The following is an 18,540-nucleotide window of genomic DNA, read 5'->3' on the forward strand; positions in this document are numbered from 1 at the left end:
AGCAGGCCAAGCAGCATCTGTGGAAGGCAAGGAATATTTGATATTTTGGGTCGAAACCCTGCACGAGCCCTGTATGTTTGTATCAGCAGATATACTTCTGTCCTGTGATGTCCCATGCCACATAGGAAATAATAAAAGCTCATAATGAGCCCTCTATGGCAGGAATTCCCAACCCAGAGTTGCTATATATTCCATGGCATAAGAAAGGTAGGGATCCTCTGGTAAATGATTTGTATTGGAACTACAGTCAGTAGTCGAATATCATTTACGGACTTCATCCAGGACCCTGAACTCATTGTCATTATTTAACCACCTTAACAAACAGATTCTCAATCTTTACAGACAACAACTGAGCATTTATTCCAGACTGTGCTGGCAAGTAAATTATCCAGACACTAATCACAAGACACTAGAATCCTATTTGTTAAAAAGTTATATTTGGACCATTAAATGTGCCTGAACAGCTTTATGCAACATCCAGGCACCTGTGTGGAAATAGGAAATTGGCTTTAATTATTGCTTTAGAAGTGTAATCAAGAAGACCAGGCCTATTTTATTATTTTTTTCAAAGCTCCTTATTCTCATTAATTGTAAAGATTCTTGATATTGGAAAGGCTTCAAATGAACATTTCTTATTAGCTTGTAATTAGCATATGCAATCGTAACTGAATCATGGATGAGACGTTTGGCCAAATGTTTTGTCCCTTACTCACTGACGGAACTAAATGGCTGAACATTTTTATTAAAGCAGCAGACAGTGGATATCTTAATTAATATCAGTTTGGGGCTATTTTTATATAGTAAATTACTTTCATTTTTATTGATGTTGTCACATTACACACTTTATGGTTCAGTGCCTTCATTTAATAACTTCCAATTCTGTCGGTATTATGCCAGAATTCTGCAATTTTAAAACTACATTGGAAGTGCTTAGAAGACAGGTTACTGACAGGGCCTAAACTATTTCACTGACATGATGCGAAAAGATAATTTGAAGTAAATTTAAAAATTCAGCACATGGGATAGCTGGGAGCAAGACAGAAGAACCAGCAGCCCAAAGAAATATCTGAAATATTTATGGTGAATTGTAAGCAATGTTTGAGTTTGAGCAAGGCAATCTATGTAGTAGAGATGATCTATGGTGGAGTGTAAAAGGTACATTCATTATTTCCTGCTGTTCAGCTAGAGTGAATGGATATTTTATATATATTCTTACTTGCTTCTCCTGTGGGCACATAAATATTTCAAGCCTGCCTCTTACTTGTGTATGTTTTACTGCCTCAAGAGTAGAAAGACAATTTTCCAAATCATCTGCGTCTGTTTCAGGGGACTTCATTATTACAGCCCTAGGATCAACCGATCTGAAGTAGTGATCTACTATCTTTAAAAGAAACGCCAGTTTGAACTAATTGACAAACATTTACACCTCAGTCTGAAGATTATCGATTCAAACCATAATCCTGCACTTGAGAACGCGACCCCGGCCTTTCTTTCAGTGCAGCACAAATCCCGTGTTATTAGAGTTCCATAGTTTTCTGTGGCCATTAAATTAAAGTCCAATTACCAAGTGCAATATCATCAAAAATAAATCAATTGGTGATTATTGTTGTAGTTCATTGGCTGTGCCAGTTTCTCAGCAAAATTCCTGTGAGTACCTATCAAAATAATTCATGGCATGCAAAATACTTGGGACATGTGGCACAAGGCTTTGGGAAGTTAGGTAGTTGCTAAAAATCCAGTGGATCTCAACATACCATCCCACAACTTTTCTACACTGGTGTTCGCACCTGATAAATTTACGATTAATTGCAGAGTCCCTTGTGGTTCCTAGCTGTATATGGTGAAAGACTGGGTTAAGTTAGCTGAACAATAATGAACCAGTGTTGCTGTTCTCAGGTAACCTTAGGCTTCAGAGCGGAGATATTTGAATTCACAATTCTGTTTTTGACAGAGAGTGAGAGTGAGAGTGAGAGAGAGAGAGATATCAGAAATACAATTCTAAACATTTGATCATGTCACTAGAGGAATGCCAACTCTCCAACTTTGGTATACCCTAGTCCAACAATAATGAAAACCTTGAAATATACCATGAACCAGCTTTATCCAATATTAGTACAACTTAACTTAATGGCAACAAAATATATTTGATACAGGTGGCAGGTTGGTTGTATTATGTTTGAAGCAATCAGTTCAGCTTATGCAAAGTACAACCCACAACAAGCTTCAAGGGCAGTTGCAGTTCAGTTTTACCACATCTCCTGAGGATCTCTGCTTGCCTCAATATTAATGGTGTCAACCCCTTTGTCAGAAGAAGCAATCTTACCAGTGCTAGTCGCTGCTGTTCCTCCAGGAGATACAAATTGTTGTGTTCTTCTTCCTGAGACTGGATTCTCTCTTCAGCTGTCTGTTTTCTCCTCACTTCTCCAGGGAAAGTTCCACACTATTGAATGGAAGCTAGGATTATTGCTCATCTACACATTCCAAATCTTTTGATAAAATTCTCAATCTACTTATTGAAGCTAATATGCTAAGACTTAAGTTCATACCATGTGACGAGCTGTGGCAGTGATATAGAGAGGTGCAGTACACCAGGCTTCTATGATTAGCACAAAGCTGGTGGCAATGTAGGGAGAATGCAGAAAGCCTTCAGCAAGTTATACACTCAGTGGCTACTTTATTAGGTACACCCGTACACCTCATTAATGCAAACATCTAATTAACTATTCATGTGGCAGCAACTCATGTAAAAGCATGCAAGCATGGTCAAGAGGTTCAGTTGTTGTTCAGACCTAACATCAAAATGGGGAAAAATATGATCTAAGTAACTTTGACTGTGAAATGATTGTTGGTGCTAGACGGTGTGGCTTGAGTATCTCTTAATCTGCTGACCTCCCGGGATTTTCACTTCCGAGAGTTAACAGAGAACGATGTATATCCGGTGAGCGGTAATTCTGTGGATGAGAGAGGTCAGAGTGGTTCAAACCAATAGGAATGCAACAGTAACCTAAATAACCATGTGTTACAGCGGTGATGTGCAGAAGAGCATCCCTGGACACGTAACGTGCCAAACCTTGAACTGGACGGACTACGTCAGCAAAGGATCAAAAACATACACTCAGTGGCCACTTTATTAGGCACGGGAGGTATAGCCAACACTTGGGAAAACAACTAGTTCTTTGGCCTTCCTTACTGGGGCATTTGAGTCAACATATGCTATTGCAGCTGAATTCCTGGTGAGACTGCACTCAGATTATTATATACAGGAGCACTCTGCCTACCTAAGGAAGGATATACAGTACATGCAGTAATGAGTGGGAGGACTCTTGGGATGGTGTGTTTGTCTTGTGAGGATAGATTAAGCAGGTTCTGCCTGGAGTTCAGAAGAATAAGAGGGGAACTTAGTGAAAAATGCAAAATTCTTATTGGAATTGAGAGAATGAATACAAGGCTAATGTTTCTGGTTGGAGAGTTGAGAATTAGGAGCCACTGTTCTAAACAAAATGAAAGTTAGCTATCCTGGTTTAAGATAGAGCCATAGAGCTATACAGCACAGGTCCCATCCCCCCAGCTTGACCATGTAAGCTGTGATGTCTACCCATGCTAAGCCCACTTGCTTACATTAGGCCCATATCCCACCAAAATTTTCCTATCTAAGTACCTGTCCATGTTCCTTTTAAATATTGTAACTGTATCCTCCTCTACCGTCTTCTCAAAGATCTAAGACCCCTCAGATCGCTTTTAAATATCTTCCCTCTCACATGGAACCTGTACCCATGAGTTCTAGACTCCCATGCCCTCGGGGAAAAAATTCTGATCAACTGCTCTATCTTTTCCCCTGATAATTTTATTAACTTCTATAAGAGCAGCCATCAGTCTCCTGTGCTCCAATATGGCCATTAGACCGGCATAAAAACACAACTATTAAGCTACTGTCATCCACAGAATGCAACCGCCCTCACCTCATTAATAAGCAAATGCTTTGAGAGGCTGGTCAAGGACCACATCTGCAGCTTGATACCACCCACACTGGACCTCCTACATTTCACCTACCGACACAACTGAACGACAGATGACGCAATAGCCACAATTCTACAATCTGTCCTTACAGATCTGGAGAAGATGCTTTTCTGAGAATGCTGTTCTTGGACTACAGTTCATCATTCAATACCATAATTCCCTCCAGGCTTGACAAGAAGCTCAGAGACCTTGGCCTTAACCCTTCCTTGTGTAGCTGGATTCTGGACTTCCTGTCAGACCGCTGGCAGGTAGTAAGAGTGAGCTCCCTCACTCTGCCCCTCTGACTCTCAACACAGATACCCCTCAGGGTTGTGTCCTAAACCCCCTCCTTTACTCTCTGTACACCCATGACTGTGCTGCCACTCACAGCTCCAATCTGCTAATTAAATTTGCTGATGACACTACACTGATTGGCCAGATCTCAAATAATAATAAGGCAACCTACAGAGAAGAAGTCATCACCCTGACACAGTCGTGCCAAGAAAAAACCTCTCCCTCAATGTCACAAGAACAAAGGAGTTGGTTGTGGATTACAGGAGAAATGAAGACAGGCTAACCCCTATTGACATCAATGGATCTGGGGTTGAGAGGGTGAACAGCTTTAAGTTCCTCAGCATACACATTACTGAGAATCTCACGTGGTCTGTGCATACCAGCTGTGTGGTGAAAAAGGCACAACAGATCTCTTTCACCTCAGACAGTTGAAGAAGTTTGGTTTGGGCTCCCAAATCCCAAGAACTTTCTGCAGGGGACAATTGACAGCATCCTGACTGGCTGCATCACTGCCTGGTATGGGAACTGTACCTCCCTCAATCACAGGATTCTACAGAGAGTGGTACGGACAGCCCAGCACATTTGTAGATGTGAACTTTCTACTATTCAGGACATTTACAAAGACAGGTGTGTAAAAAGGGCCCGAAGGATCATTGGGAACCCGAGTCACCCCAACCAGAAACTGTTCCAGCTGCTACCATCCAGGAAATAGTATTGCAGCATAAAAGCCAGGACCAACAGGCTCCGGGACAGCTTCTTCCACCAGGCCATCAGACTGATTAGTTCATGCTGATACAATTGTATTTCTATGTTATATTGACTGTCCTGTTGTACATACTATTTATTATAAATTACTATAAATTGCACATTGTACAGTTAGATGGAGACGTAACATAAAGATTTTTACTCCTCATGTATATGAAAGACGTAAGTAATAAAGTCAATTCAATTCAATTCACCTGGGCATGGCTTCATGTAATTCTAGTTTTATAACTTCATGCCTGGCTCAGTGTACTTGAAGAAGCGGTGTAGAAGTGGTTAGCATTCTAATTAGGCTAACAAAGTCGCTAAATTACTGAATTAGTATCCAGAGGCCTGGATTATTGTTCCAGAGGTATAAGTTTAAATCTCATCATTGTAACTGGTGAATTTAAATATTATTAATTAAATACACTTCAAATTTTTGAAAGATTAACACTAATGTTACCATGAAATTACTGGATTATCATAAGAGAAACACTGGCTCACTAACTTCCTTCGGAGATGGAAATCCATAATCGAGGTGCCCTATAGATACCTCCAGACCCACTGTTACAAAAAAAAACTCTCAGTTGAATTTTATTATGATTGTCGAGCGAACTTGTTAAGTCAAATTATGATTTGAAAATTGGCCTTTCCAGTGATGTCCACATCCCATGAATGAATATCAAAATGCCTGAAAGGAGAAGTATTCTTCTAATACTTCCTCAGTGAAACTATCATACTCCATGGGATACCAGTGCAAAAGGACACCACAAAGTGTTTTAGAGCCAAACCACAGTTACTACTCTAATAATGCAGGATAACCAGTAGCCATTTTGCTTTCAGCAATCTCTTTCACGCAGCAATCTTACACTGATAACTTTTGTCTAATTTGCAGGATAAAAAAATGACAGAAGAGTGAAGGAATTTCTGCTCTTTGAGGTGTGCCATGGGGTCTTACACATACACAGATGAACTTTGTCTCAGTTTAGTCTCTCTTTGAAAGCTCCCTTGATCGTGGCACTTGTTAAATGAGGGTCTGTCATTGATGCCTACAATTTGAGAACAAGTACAAAGAATTTCTTTACATTTCAATGAGTAGTAATGCTGGAGAGAAGACCAAAGGAAGCAGTTCTGCTTTCTCACTTAATAATGGCACCAGAATTGAATCACTACCGCCACAGTTGGCACTGGTTTTGGAGAGAGCTCCACTTTGTAAATGGGCCCATCCATTTTGTTTGGATCTGGCAACTCTTCTGAGGTTTTATGGAGGTTGGCAAACAGCTTTAAGTTGCATTACCACCACTTTCTGAACCGAGTGTGGGTCAGGATATCTAAATCTTGTATGTTTATATTTGTGTCAAGTTCTATGAAAAAGCCCTGTACTCTTAAGGAACCGCACTATATATTTAAAGCAATTATCCGGCGATCCTTTCTGCAAAAAATGTTAACGTTAAATTGATTTGTCAACTCAAAGAGCTGGTAAAAATTTATCTGATTGCATGAAAAAGTCACTAATTACTCAAGCAATACAGGTTTTTTTTTACCTGGGATGAATTGAACGAGGGCAAATATTGAAGTTTGCAGATGTCCCTACAATTTTTTTATATAGAAAAGAAACTACTATTTACATAACCATCAGAGAATTCTTAAAAATAACACCCCTTTAATAAAAGGGAATTAAATTGCACTTTACCAAATTTAAATTCTATTAAGAGTTAATGTTATGCAAATTTAAGTCAATTAAATCACCATTAAGAAAGGAGCTCCTTTTTTTAAGCTAATTGAACTGCACCAATATCTACATGATAAGACAGGAAACAAGCAAACCTTGTTCTTTGAGAGAGGTGATGTGATATGAGCTGGATGATGGTAGTATTTGGAATTCTTCAGAGCTGAAGTCTCAGAGTTCAGCCAGACAGCTAGGTAAGGAAAAAGAGTGTCAGTGAAAGGGTGGTCCAGGAGATCCAAATCACCTTTCCAAAAGTTTAGACAGAATATCTAGGGAAAAAAACCATCCACAGGCACCATATTTGAAAATTAATGATACATATTAATTTGTCCTTCCTGAATCATGGCTTCCACTTTATTACTGTGAATTACATCTATTTTCCACTCTTCTTCCCTCACCCCATCTCCTGTGAACAGAGCAAAGATGCAGTACTTCCGATCCTCACCTTCCTCTCCAGCAGCCTCATCCTCTGTAATTTCTGACAGCTCCAAAAAGATTCCTCAACGATACACATATTCCCCTTCACTTTCTTCATTTTGAATGGATCTCCCTCTTAGTGACTATCTGCTCAGCTCTTCTGACACCGCCCCCCCCCAACCATAAATGGCACTTACCCATGCTGGTCTCTGATGTAGAATTAAGGAAACTTTCATTTATTTGGAATTTTAGTTTTTCTTTAGACACAGCACGGTAACAGGTCCTTCCAGTCCAATGAGCCTGTGCCACCCAATTACAACCATGTAATTTTTACACAGTAGGGGAATTAAGGGTTAAGGGGGAAAGGCAGGTAAATGGAGCTGAGTTTACGGACAGATCAGCCATGATCTTACTGAATGGTGGGGCAGGCTCGATGGGCCAGATGGCCTACTCCTGCTCCTATTTCTTATGTTGTTATGTGGCCAATTAATCTACTGACCTGTACATCTTTGAAATGTGGGAGGAAACCAGAATACAGGAGGAAACCCATACAGTCACAAAGAGAATGTACAAAATCCTTACAGATTTTGATCGGCAGGAATTGAGCCCAGATCACTGGTGCTGTAATAGCATTAAGCTAACCACAATGCTGGTCGATATTAAAAAACCTAGTGGCAATGAGGGAAGGGGGAACACATTAAGCTCTGCAAACACATTACCTGTACCGGTGGTGGGCAGATTCAAAGGTATCTTTCAAAAGTGGAGCAAATGTATTTACTTTTTCAGTGTTGCCAGGAAGAACGTTTATTGTTTTATTGCAAAGTCGCTAATTGCCCTGGAAAGGTGGTGGTGATCTGTATTCGCAAACAGCTGCAGTCTTTCTGTCTAAGGTGCTCTCAAATAGTTGGTGAAGGTAGAGCGGTAGATGTAGTGCATATGGATCTCAGAAAGGCACTTGGTAAGGTACCCCATGCAAGGTTTATTTAAAAAGTAAGGAGGCATGGGATGCAAGAGAACCTTGTTTTGTGGACCCAGAATTGGCTTGCCTACAGAAGGCGAAGAGTGGTTGTAGACGGGTTTTATTCTGCGTGGAGGATGGTGACCAATAGTGTTCCACAGGGATCCGTTCTGGCACCCCTTCTCTTCGTGATTTTTATAAATTACTATGACAAGGAAGTGGAGGGATGAGTTAGTAAACTTGCTGATGGGAGTGGGAGGTTGGGAGTGTTGTGGATAGTGTGGAGGGCTGTCAGAGGTTACAGCGGGACATTGATAGGATGCAAAACTGGGCTGAGAAGTGGCAGATGGAGTTCAACCCAGATAAGTGTGAGGTGGTTCATTTTGATATGTCAAATATGATGGCAGTATATAGTATTAATGGTAATTGGCAGAGTGGAGGATCAGAGGGATCTTGGGGTCTGAGTCCATCATCATCATCATCATCATCATCAGGTGCCGTGCCCAGTTTGAGCTTTGACTGCCATGGCCCACACACTCCTGTTACGGGTCAAGTGGATCAATTCATTGGTATTCATTTCCAGTTCTCTGGCTGCTGTCTCCATCATCATTTGTCTTTGTCTTCCTCCTGCTTTCTTCCCTTCAATCTTTCCCATAATTACCGTGCATTCTAACTCCTCTTTCCTAATCACATGTCTAATGAAGTTACGTTGCCTTTTCATGATCTCATACATTATTCCTTTTTTTGTGTTTGCTCTGTTCATGACATCCTCATTAGATATTCGTTTCGTCCATGATATTCTTTGCATCCTCCTCAAAAACCATAGGACACTCAAAGCTGCTTCGCAGGTTGACTCTGTGGTTAAGGAGGCATACGGTACGTTGGTCTTCATCAATCGTGGAATTGTGTTTAAGAATCGAGAGGTAATGCTGCAGCTATATGGAACCCTGGTCAGACCCCACGTGGAGTACCATGCTCAGTTCTGGTCACCTCACTACAGGAAGGATGTGGAAACTAAAGACAGAGTGCAGAGCAGATTTACAAGTATGTTGACTGGATTGGGGAGCATGCCTTATGAGAATAGGTTGAGTGAACTCAGCCTTTTCTCCTTGGAGCGACAGAGGATGAGAGGTGACCTAATAGAAGTGTATAAGATGATGAGAGGCATTGATCGTGTGGATAGTCAGAGGCTTTTTCCCAGGGCTGAAATGGCACAGTTTTAAGGTGCTTGGAGGTAGGTACAGAGGAGATGTCAGGGGTAAGTTTTTTTACGGAGAGAGTGGTGAGTGCATGGAATGGGCTGCTGGCGACAATGGTGGAGGCATTTAAGAGACTCTTGGATAGGTACTTGGAGCTTAGAAAAATAGAGGGCTGTGGGTAACCCTAGGTAATTTTGAAGTAAGTACATGTTTGGCACAGCATTGTGGGCCGAAGGGCCTATTTGTGCTATAGGTTTTCTATGTTTCTATTTTTCTAGTTACAGATTTCTGAGGAAGAGTAGGAAAACAAATCTTTCTGTGCAGTAGGATTTTCAGTAAAAAATCCATTCAACAATTGCACGCCAACAGGCAGACACATCATCCAAAATCCAGAGGGAGACAGGATAAGTCTACAAGGACATAGGTCGGAATGATATCTTCTTAAATTGTTTTCTTTGGTGTTGCAGAAGACCTAATCGTATAGTTCTTTGAGAAGATATGAACATAAAGAAACATCCTCTACAATAAAAGCTTGGTTATCTACCCTATCACTTGCTGTAGTGCTCTCTAGTAATCAACACCACAGATGGTGCATCTTGGCCAAGACCGGAGCGCTAACTGAGGGAGTGCTCGGTATTGAGAGAGCCATGGGACCGGCTGTCTGACATTGGGGCGATGACTCAGGCCAATATCTGAACAGTACAGAGGGAGTATCCCAACCACAGCAGCCAGTGTTGAAGGAACATCTGGGCTGACAGTGGGGCACCACTGAGGGAGAACCTAGGCATCCCCTGCTACTCTCCATTCACTTAAATCCATTTCCTGACCTGCTGGGTAATTTTAATTGCCAAGTCATTGGTGAGTTGTGCAGAACAGTACATTTTCTTTACCATTATTCTATAACTATTAGCATTATTGATTACGTGGGTAACTTGACTATTAACCAGCACATCCCATCACCACGGTTCCCAATGAATAGAAAACTTTTACTGCACACTGAAAGGAATATTATTGTCTGGATTGTATTGTAAATGCAAGCAGGCTTTTTCCACTGAGGTTGGGTGAGACTACAACCAGAGGTCATGGGTTAAAAATGAAAGGTGAAAGGTTTAAGGGGAACATGAGGAGAAGCTTCTTCACTCAGAAGTTGGAGCGAGCTGCCAACACATGGTGGATGTGATTTCAATTTCAATGTATAAGAGAAGTTTGGATAGGTAGATGGATGTAAGGGGTATGGAAGGCTATAGTCTGAGTGCAGGTCAATGGGATCATTGTCATCATCATCATCAGGTGCCATGCCCAGTTTGAGCTTTGACTGCCATGGCCCACACACTCCTATTTTGGGTCAAGTAGATCAATTCATTGGTATTCATTTCCAGTTCTCCGGCTGCTGTCTCCATCAGCATTTGTCCTTGTCTTCCTCCTGCTTTCTTCCCTTCAATCTTTCCCATAATTACCGTGCATTCTAACTCCTCTTTCCTAATCACATGTCCAATGAAGCTACATTGCCTTTTCAGGATCTCATGCATTATTTCTCTTTTTGTGTTTGCTCTGTTCATGACATCCTCGTTAGATATTCGTTTCATCCATGATATTCTTTGTATCCTCCTCAAAAACCACATCTCTGCTGCTACAATTCGTTTCCTCATGTTACTAGACATTGTCCAACATTCTGAGCCATATAACATAACTGGATAAACGTAACATTTCAGTACTCTGAGGCGGGTTGTCATGCCTAGTTTAGTATTCGTCAGGATACTCTTCATTCTCGTAAAGGTGTCTTTTGCCATCCCTATTCTTCTTTTGATGTCCAAGTCGCACCTGCCATCTGATGTCACCCTGCTTCCTAAGTAGCAAAAGTTCTGTACTTGTTTTATGTCTTCCCCGTTTATTCTCAGCCTGCAGATAGGATTCTCCTTCTTTTTGGATATCACCATACATTTTGTCTTTTTGCAATTGATAGACAGACCCATTTTTGCACTTTCTTCAACAATTATATCAATTAAGTTTTGTCGTTCTTCCTCCATACTTGCAACTAACACAGTGTCATCTGCATATCTGAAATTATTGATGTTTTCACCGCCAACTTTGATTCTCAAGATGTCTCTTATTTTTTTGTAATATTGTTTCACCATACACATTAAATAAATCAGGGGAGAAAACACACCCTTGTCAAATGCCTCTCCTGATTTTCGATGGGATCAGGCATTTTTAAATGGTTCGGTGCCGGCTAGCTAGGCTAAAGGGCCTATTTCAAAGCTGCAGTTTTCTATGACTCTGTTCGCTTTCTAAGATTTCAGGTACCTGATGAGAAAGCAAATTGCACTTTATTAAAATAAATGTCTGAACCTTGACTCCAGCAGCGTATTACCTTGCCTTTTAATGTCTTTTACTGGCATTCTAGAGAGAAGAACCAGGGCAAAAAGGGCCCTTGCTTTGAGCAGCACCTTCAATCAGTACTAAGCCCAAAATTACGATCTGAAAACATAATTGAATGAGGTGTTGATTAAGACCCGCTGTATTTAGTGTGTGAAAGTACTCTGTGATGTTAATGGCATTAATGATTTCTGGGGTTTGCTGCTTTCATATATCAGATGTAGCCTTTTTACGTAAACTAGTTTCCTAAATATTTGTTCTTTCTGACCTTGGGAACAGGAAGTCTCATGACCAACTTTTGCTCAATATTCAGATTCATTTAATTATCAGATGGACATTGAAAGACACAGTGAAATGCATCGCTTGTGTAGCAGCCAACACAACCTAAGGATAAAATATTGGGCTAAAATGTAAAACTCCTGTGATCTGGAGTATCCGTGGATTGGTCCTAAATACTAGAACACATCCTAGAAGTCATTATTAGAGAGTCATAGAGTCTTAAAACATTACAGTACAGAAACAGGCCCTTTGGCCCATCTAGTTTGTGCCGAACTATGAATCTGCCCGGTCCCATCAACCTGCAGCTGAGTCATAGCCCTACATACACCTTTCTTACATGGTGAAATCGAACCTGCATTCACCACTCCCACAGGCAGCTCATTCCACACTCTCAGTACCCCGAGTGAAGTGGCTCCCCCTCATGTGGACTATGCAGGGGAAACTTCTTCGTTCAGGGTGGGGAGAGAGGGGAACGAGCCACGGTAGCAAGGTGGTTGGCGTGTCACTGTTACCAGCTCTTGGTGTTCTGGAGTCTGGAGTCCAATTCCGGCATTGTTCTGTATGGAGTCTCTGTATGTCCTCCCCTGTGGAACGTGCAGGTTTTCCCCAGAGGCTGAGGTTTCCTCTCACAGTCCAAAGAAGCACCAGCTAGGTTAATCGGTCATTGTGAATTGACCCGGGGTTGTGACGTTGCAGGGGCAGCGTGGCTCAAAGGGCCAGAAGGGCCTACCCTAAGCTGTATCGCCAAATAAATTAATTAAACATTTTACCTTTAACCCTTAACCCATTACCTCTAGTTGTAGTCCTACCCAACCTCAGCGGAAAAAGCCTGCTTGCATTTACCCTATCTATACTTACAATTTTGTATACCTCTTTCAAACATCCTCTCATTCTCGTACACTCCAGGAAATAATGTCCTAACCTATTGAACCTTTCCCTATAGCTCAAGAAATCAAGTCCTGGCAACATCCTTCTAAACTTTCTCTCCACACTTTTAATCTTATTGATATCTTTACTGTAAGTAGGTGACAATACTCCAAGTTAGGCCTCGCCAACGTCTTATACAACTTCTGCATAACATCTCAAGCAGATTTATTTTCTCAATGTAAGTATGTACATTCATTAACTGCATTTAATAGCGCTCAAGGCATAAACTGTTCAACAGGAATTTTCTTTCCTTGGTGAGATGTTTTGCTGCTGCTGAGAATTGGAATACTCAGCTGCAAAGGTAATTTACATTAGCTGATATATTTTTCCTTGTTATAAGTGAATAACCATACACAGGCAATTGAAGGAGAATAAGATTGAGATCAGATAAATTATCTCTGAGCAATGATTGTCTGAGGTTCCAGTAGGATGGTCCCAAAAGGAATTCTCTCCCCTTATTCATGGAAGAACACTCACTGACTGCAGCAATCAAGTTTGAAGTTGTCAGTGAGTTAGCCCATTGATTTTGACAGTTATACATAATCCAAACGAAATCATTGTGAAAATTTAAATTATTTTTTGATGCCATGGTTGATCAAATCTTCTGTGGGGCTGATAGTTAAGGATCTCTCATTCTAAAGTGTGTGTTTTTGTTCACTGAAACGCTGCGCCATTGACCACAATGTTCATTGCCATCTTACCTCTACTCTTCCCTCGCCCCCTGCTGATCCGTGGTCTGTTAAGTGATTTCTGATTTCCAGGCCCTGGAGTGTTCAGCATTCCTGATTTCCAGGGAGAAGCAGAGATGTTCCTATCACAAGCCTTAACTGGTTTGGAGCAGATCTATGCACAGAAAGGAAGACAACATGTTTAAAGTGGAAAGGCAGACATCCCACCTCTCCCGGAACTTCCGGGAGTCTCCCACATATTAATAGTGGCTCCCTGATGCCCGCAAATTATATACAATATCATGGAAATCAATTTTTTTGAGAGCGAGCGAGAGAAAAGCAAGAGAGAGCGCGAGAGCGACCACGAGAGAGAGCCAGAGAGAAAGCAAGCCAGAGCGAAGGCAAGCGAGAAAGAAAGCAAGAGCGCTTGCGAGCGCGCGAGCGACCATGAGAGAGAGAGCGCGAGCCAGAGCGCGCCATTGCAGAGTGTTCCAAAAAAATATATAAAACGTACGTCACCCCAGACTACACTAAAGCGTACCCCTGCCTAATAGGGGTCAAAAATAATGACAGTGTTGCTCGCTGCACTGTTTGCAACAGTGACTCTTCCATTGCCCAGGGTGGGTTAAGACTGTAAAAGACATGTTGAGGTGAGTTTAACAGGTGTCATTCATTCATTAGCATAGCTAACATTATTTAAACTAGCTGGATAGCTGCTAATGAGCTACTCTATTGCAGACATCCCATCTCTCCTGGAAGTCCCCCGCAAATTGATGGTGCTACCTCCCTGAAATGAGTTTTTGCAGGGTGGGATGTCTGGAAAGGCCCTATCAAGTCACTGCTGAAGTAGCACAGCTCTATCAAACACAATAAGATTCAATAAAATAAACCTAATAAATTCACTCCTCATCAACAAATACTGCAATAAAACTCATTTAATGTGTTTGCTTTGTAAAAGGTTATAAGTTCCAAGATTTTCCAATATTTAAACTCAAGTCAACTTCTGTATTACACCTACCAGCAAGTGAAAGGAATAAATAGAGTGGACTGGAAAGGATGTTTCCAATATTGGGAACGTCTATGGGCAGAGGTCACAGCCTCAGAGTACAAGGATGTCCCTTTCAAGCAGAGTAGAACAGAGAAATGGGGGAATTCCTTTATCTAAAGAATGGTGTATCTGTGCAATTTATTGCCACGGATGGCTGTGGAGGCCAAGTTATTAGGTATATTTAAAGTAGAGGTTGATAGGTTGTTGATTAGTAATGGTGTCAAAGATTATGGGGAGAAGGTAGGAAAGTGGAGTTGAAGGGAAAGTTAATCAGTTATGATTGAATGGTGGAGCAGACTCGATAGGCTGAATGGCCTGATTCTGCAACAACAGTACTTCGCAAAGTCTGAGAGTCTGAGATACACACACACACACACACACACACACACTCACACTCACACACACACACACACACACACACACACACACACACACACACACACACACACGGTAAACCTGATTCTGATCTGGGAAGGGCAGGGAGAGGGGAATCATGGTTGGGAAAAGGGGAAAAGAGGGGAGGGAATGGGAAGCACCAGCGAGACATTTTGTAATGATCAATAAACCAATTGTCTGGAGTCAAATGACCTTGCTTGGTTTCTCAGGACCGGGTGTGTCTGCATCTGCGCTAACCCCTGCCTCTGGCATTCCTTCCCTGCCACCCGTCCCATACCCCTCCCTCGACATTCCCAATTTCCTTTGCTTCTGCCAGATTTACAAGCTCCCTCTCTGGTCCACATTGACAATACAGTACTGTGCAAGACTCTCACAGTCGGCACCCTAGCTATAGATATGTGACTAAGACTCTTGCACAGTACTGTATATCTTATGATATTAGTATTTTAATGAGTTTGGGTGGTGCTGCTATGGTATTGCTCATTTTTAACTGCAAGACAGAAAAGTCTATGGCAATTGTTGGAGCCATGTATCTATTTTCTGTCTGTCTGTATTGTATTTTATGTTACCTGTTTATTATGGGTTCCAGTAATTTGTCATGTGGGTTGGGGCATTGTAAAAACAATGAGTATAATTACCTATTCACGCTTTCTCCTTGTTAGTTAGATTAGCTATTAGTTTAGTTAGAGACAGCAGGGGAGTGAATATCTTTGTTGACTAACATATCGCTAATTTGGTTACGCTGCCTTCGTTTATTTCATTATTGCGATGCTAGTTATACAAGTACCTGGGGAGTGCACCTAGATGACAGACTCACGTGGAGCACCAGCACAGAAGCTGTGTACAAGAAGGGTACTTTGGAGTATGCAGGCCTCTCCTTCACATGTTCTACCAGTCTGTTGTTGCCAGTACAATTTTCTGTCTGGTGCTGTGCTGGGGCAATGACATCAACACAGATGATGCCAACAGACTCAATAAACTGATTAGAAAGGCTGATTCTGTTATAGGAGTCAAACTGGACGTACTGGAGGCTGTGGTAGAACGAAGAACGCTATGGAGTGCCCTGTGCGTTCTGGACAATGTTTCTCACCCTCTGCATGCCATCTTGACTGAACAGAAGAGTGCTTTTAGCAATAGACTAAGACAACTGCACTGTTCCAAAGAGCACTAAATGAGGTAATTCTTGCCCACGGCCATTATGCTCTATAATGAGGGTACGTCCACACTACGCCGGATAATTTTGAAAACGCCGGTTTCGAGTAAAAATGACAGGTGTCCACACTACGCGTTTTTCAAAATATCTCTGTCCACACCAAAACGGATATTTGGGCGAATCTACTCCTACTGGGCATACGCAGACACACCTACAGAAAACAAGCGAAGAGGAAACGGTATAATATTTATGTTTCCGTGGCGGCATTGTGCTATTTCCATAGAATAAAACTGGAGTACCAACAACAACAACGAAAGAAAGTTTTCAACGATGTCTTCGAGGAATACAAAGAAAACCTCCTCTGGAAAAATCAGACCGGACTTCTCCGTTTAGACAGACAATGAGGTCGAGCTGTTTCTGCGAGTTACAAATGACTACAAAGTCAGCAAAGCAGTGGAGATGTGTATTAATGTAGACAATAAAGTAAACAACACACGCATGAAGCCGTCCTCTACCCAAGATCAACAAGTGAGTGGAATCTTCTGCTGCCAGACCTGCACAGTATTTCTGACATTAACATTTTTAAAGATAGACTCAATCAAATCAATTTAGGGGATCTAGTCAAAAAAGCTCACTTTACAATTTAACTCTCACGCCGTTCACACCGACTGTGCGTCATAACAGCGGTGGTCAATCAGCAACAGTGCCGGCCTGGAGACCCCGGGGTACAGGAGATCAAGGGTACGATCACTGCAGACTGGGAGACCAGAGGGTACAGGCAGAAGAACAGAGGGTGCAAACAGAGAAACCGAAGGGTCCAGCTTGAAAGCCACCTCCAGTTTAAATTCCATGTGGAATATTTTGGAGGATCAAGAACCAAGAACCAAGAACCAAGAACAGCTGTCCGGCAGTGCTTGCGCAGTCCCAAGCAGAAGCAGAGAAAGCATTGTTGTGGTGTTGTCATGACAACGTTTTCAAATCTCTCCGTTTACCCTGTACACACTACAACGCGAAACAATCGTTTTCAAATTTACACACTCTAGAGAGTGTTTTCGAAAATCTCCTTTTTTGGGGGATGAAAACGCCGGTTCAGTGTGGACGGAGGGTCAAAACGAAGATAAAAAGCTTCGTTTTCAAAATTATCCGGCGTAGTGTGGACGTAGCCTGAATCAACCTATAGCCGGGGAAGTGATGACCTCGTTAGACTGTTTGTGGTAACTTGGTTACTATTCTTTCTATTTCGTTTCTAATATTTATATCTGTGCATTTGTAATGCTACTGTGACACTGTAATTTCCTTTGGGATCAATAAAGTATTTATCTATCCAGTTTTGTTAGTTTCATCACTCGTCTGGCCTACTCCCGACAATGGCCGCTGCTCCGCTTATCCCTTCTATACTTTCATTTAGTTCGTCGAGCTCAGTTGCCGTTGCCGATAGGCCCCGCGCAATGGACTAACACCTGCGAAGCTCTCATTTTAAATAACCGCCTCAGACCTGCGAGAAGCATTCCTTCATTGAGCGCAGTTGCCGTCACTGATAGGCCCCCGCACAATGGACATGTCGCTCAGGGTTTTGGGCTATATACATGTTTTATTCAATGACTATATATATATATTTTTTTTGCTTGCTATTTTGAATGTGCTGTGTATTTTTGCACCTTGGCCCCAGAGGAATTCTGTTTCATTCGGCTGTATCCATGTACGGTTGAACGACAATTAAACTTTGATTTGATTTTTTAAATTGGAAATGTCCAAGATTTCCAAGACTTTGACATTTAGAAACAACCCGGATTCCAACTACATACCCGAGCCGAGTCTGGGCCCATATCCATCTTGGACTGGTAATGTCTCCTTTGACTTGTGGACACAGCAAAACCTTGCACTGAGAGTAAATAATTGAAATACAGACATGTTTTAACAAGTTCTTCCATATGTTTTTCAGCAGCTTGAAAATTAGACTCATTTGACAACTACAGGTTATAACAATAATGAATAATGTGTAACAGGAACCAGCTTCTTTCTACTTTCTGTTCAAAGGCGAAGCAATCAGTTCTCAGCCAGAGCTGGAACACATTATGCACAAACACCTTAAGCCTTCAGGTAGACAGCAGACTGAGTCTGTATTGCATGCCTGTAAAGTCTGTTGCTCTGGTCTAACCGCATCTATGTTTTAGTGAGTATATTAGATTCTGTTCACACATCCTCAACAATAACACAAATTCTAGTGGTATTAGTTAGTAAAAATCATGTTAATATGATGCAATGTGGAGAGCATTCCCACTAACTGCATCACTGTTTGGTATGGTGGGGGCACTGCTCAGGATCAAAAAAAGCTTCAGAAATTCGCAAGTTCAGC

At 41.6% G+C, this 18,540-nt stretch overlaps 1 protein-coding gene across 6 annotated transcripts in view; it reads right to left on the minus strand.

The window, feature by feature from the left end:
* LOC134355712 (serine/threonine-protein kinase Nek9-like) overlaps positions 1–18,540 on the minus strand; it is a 170,931-nt gene that overhangs the window by 65,000 nt on the left and 87,391 nt on the right. For 5 of the 6 annotated variants that reach the window (XM_063066038.1, XM_063066036.1, XM_063066037.1 and 2 more), the window contains 4 exons: positions 17,990–18,066; positions 13,621–13,762; positions 6,862–6,953; positions 2,324–2,440 (listed from right to left, as the gene is read on the minus strand). In XM_063066038.1, the coding sequence (XP_062922108.1) occupies positions 2,324–2,440; positions 6,862–6,953; positions 13,621–13,762; positions 17,990–18,066 (428 nt within the window). The remainder of the gene's footprint in view (positions 1–2,323; positions 2,441–6,861; positions 6,954–13,620; positions 13,763–17,989; positions 18,067–18,540) is intronic. The other variant, XM_063066035.1, reaches the window with a different exon arrangement.

This window comes from Mobula hypostoma, chromosome 13 (genome assembly GCF_963921235.1).
Source record: "Mobula hypostoma chromosome 13, sMobHyp1.1, whole genome shotgun sequence".
Taxonomy (NCBI): Eukaryota; Metazoa; Chordata; class Chondrichthyes; order Myliobatiformes; family Myliobatidae; genus Mobula; species Mobula hypostoma.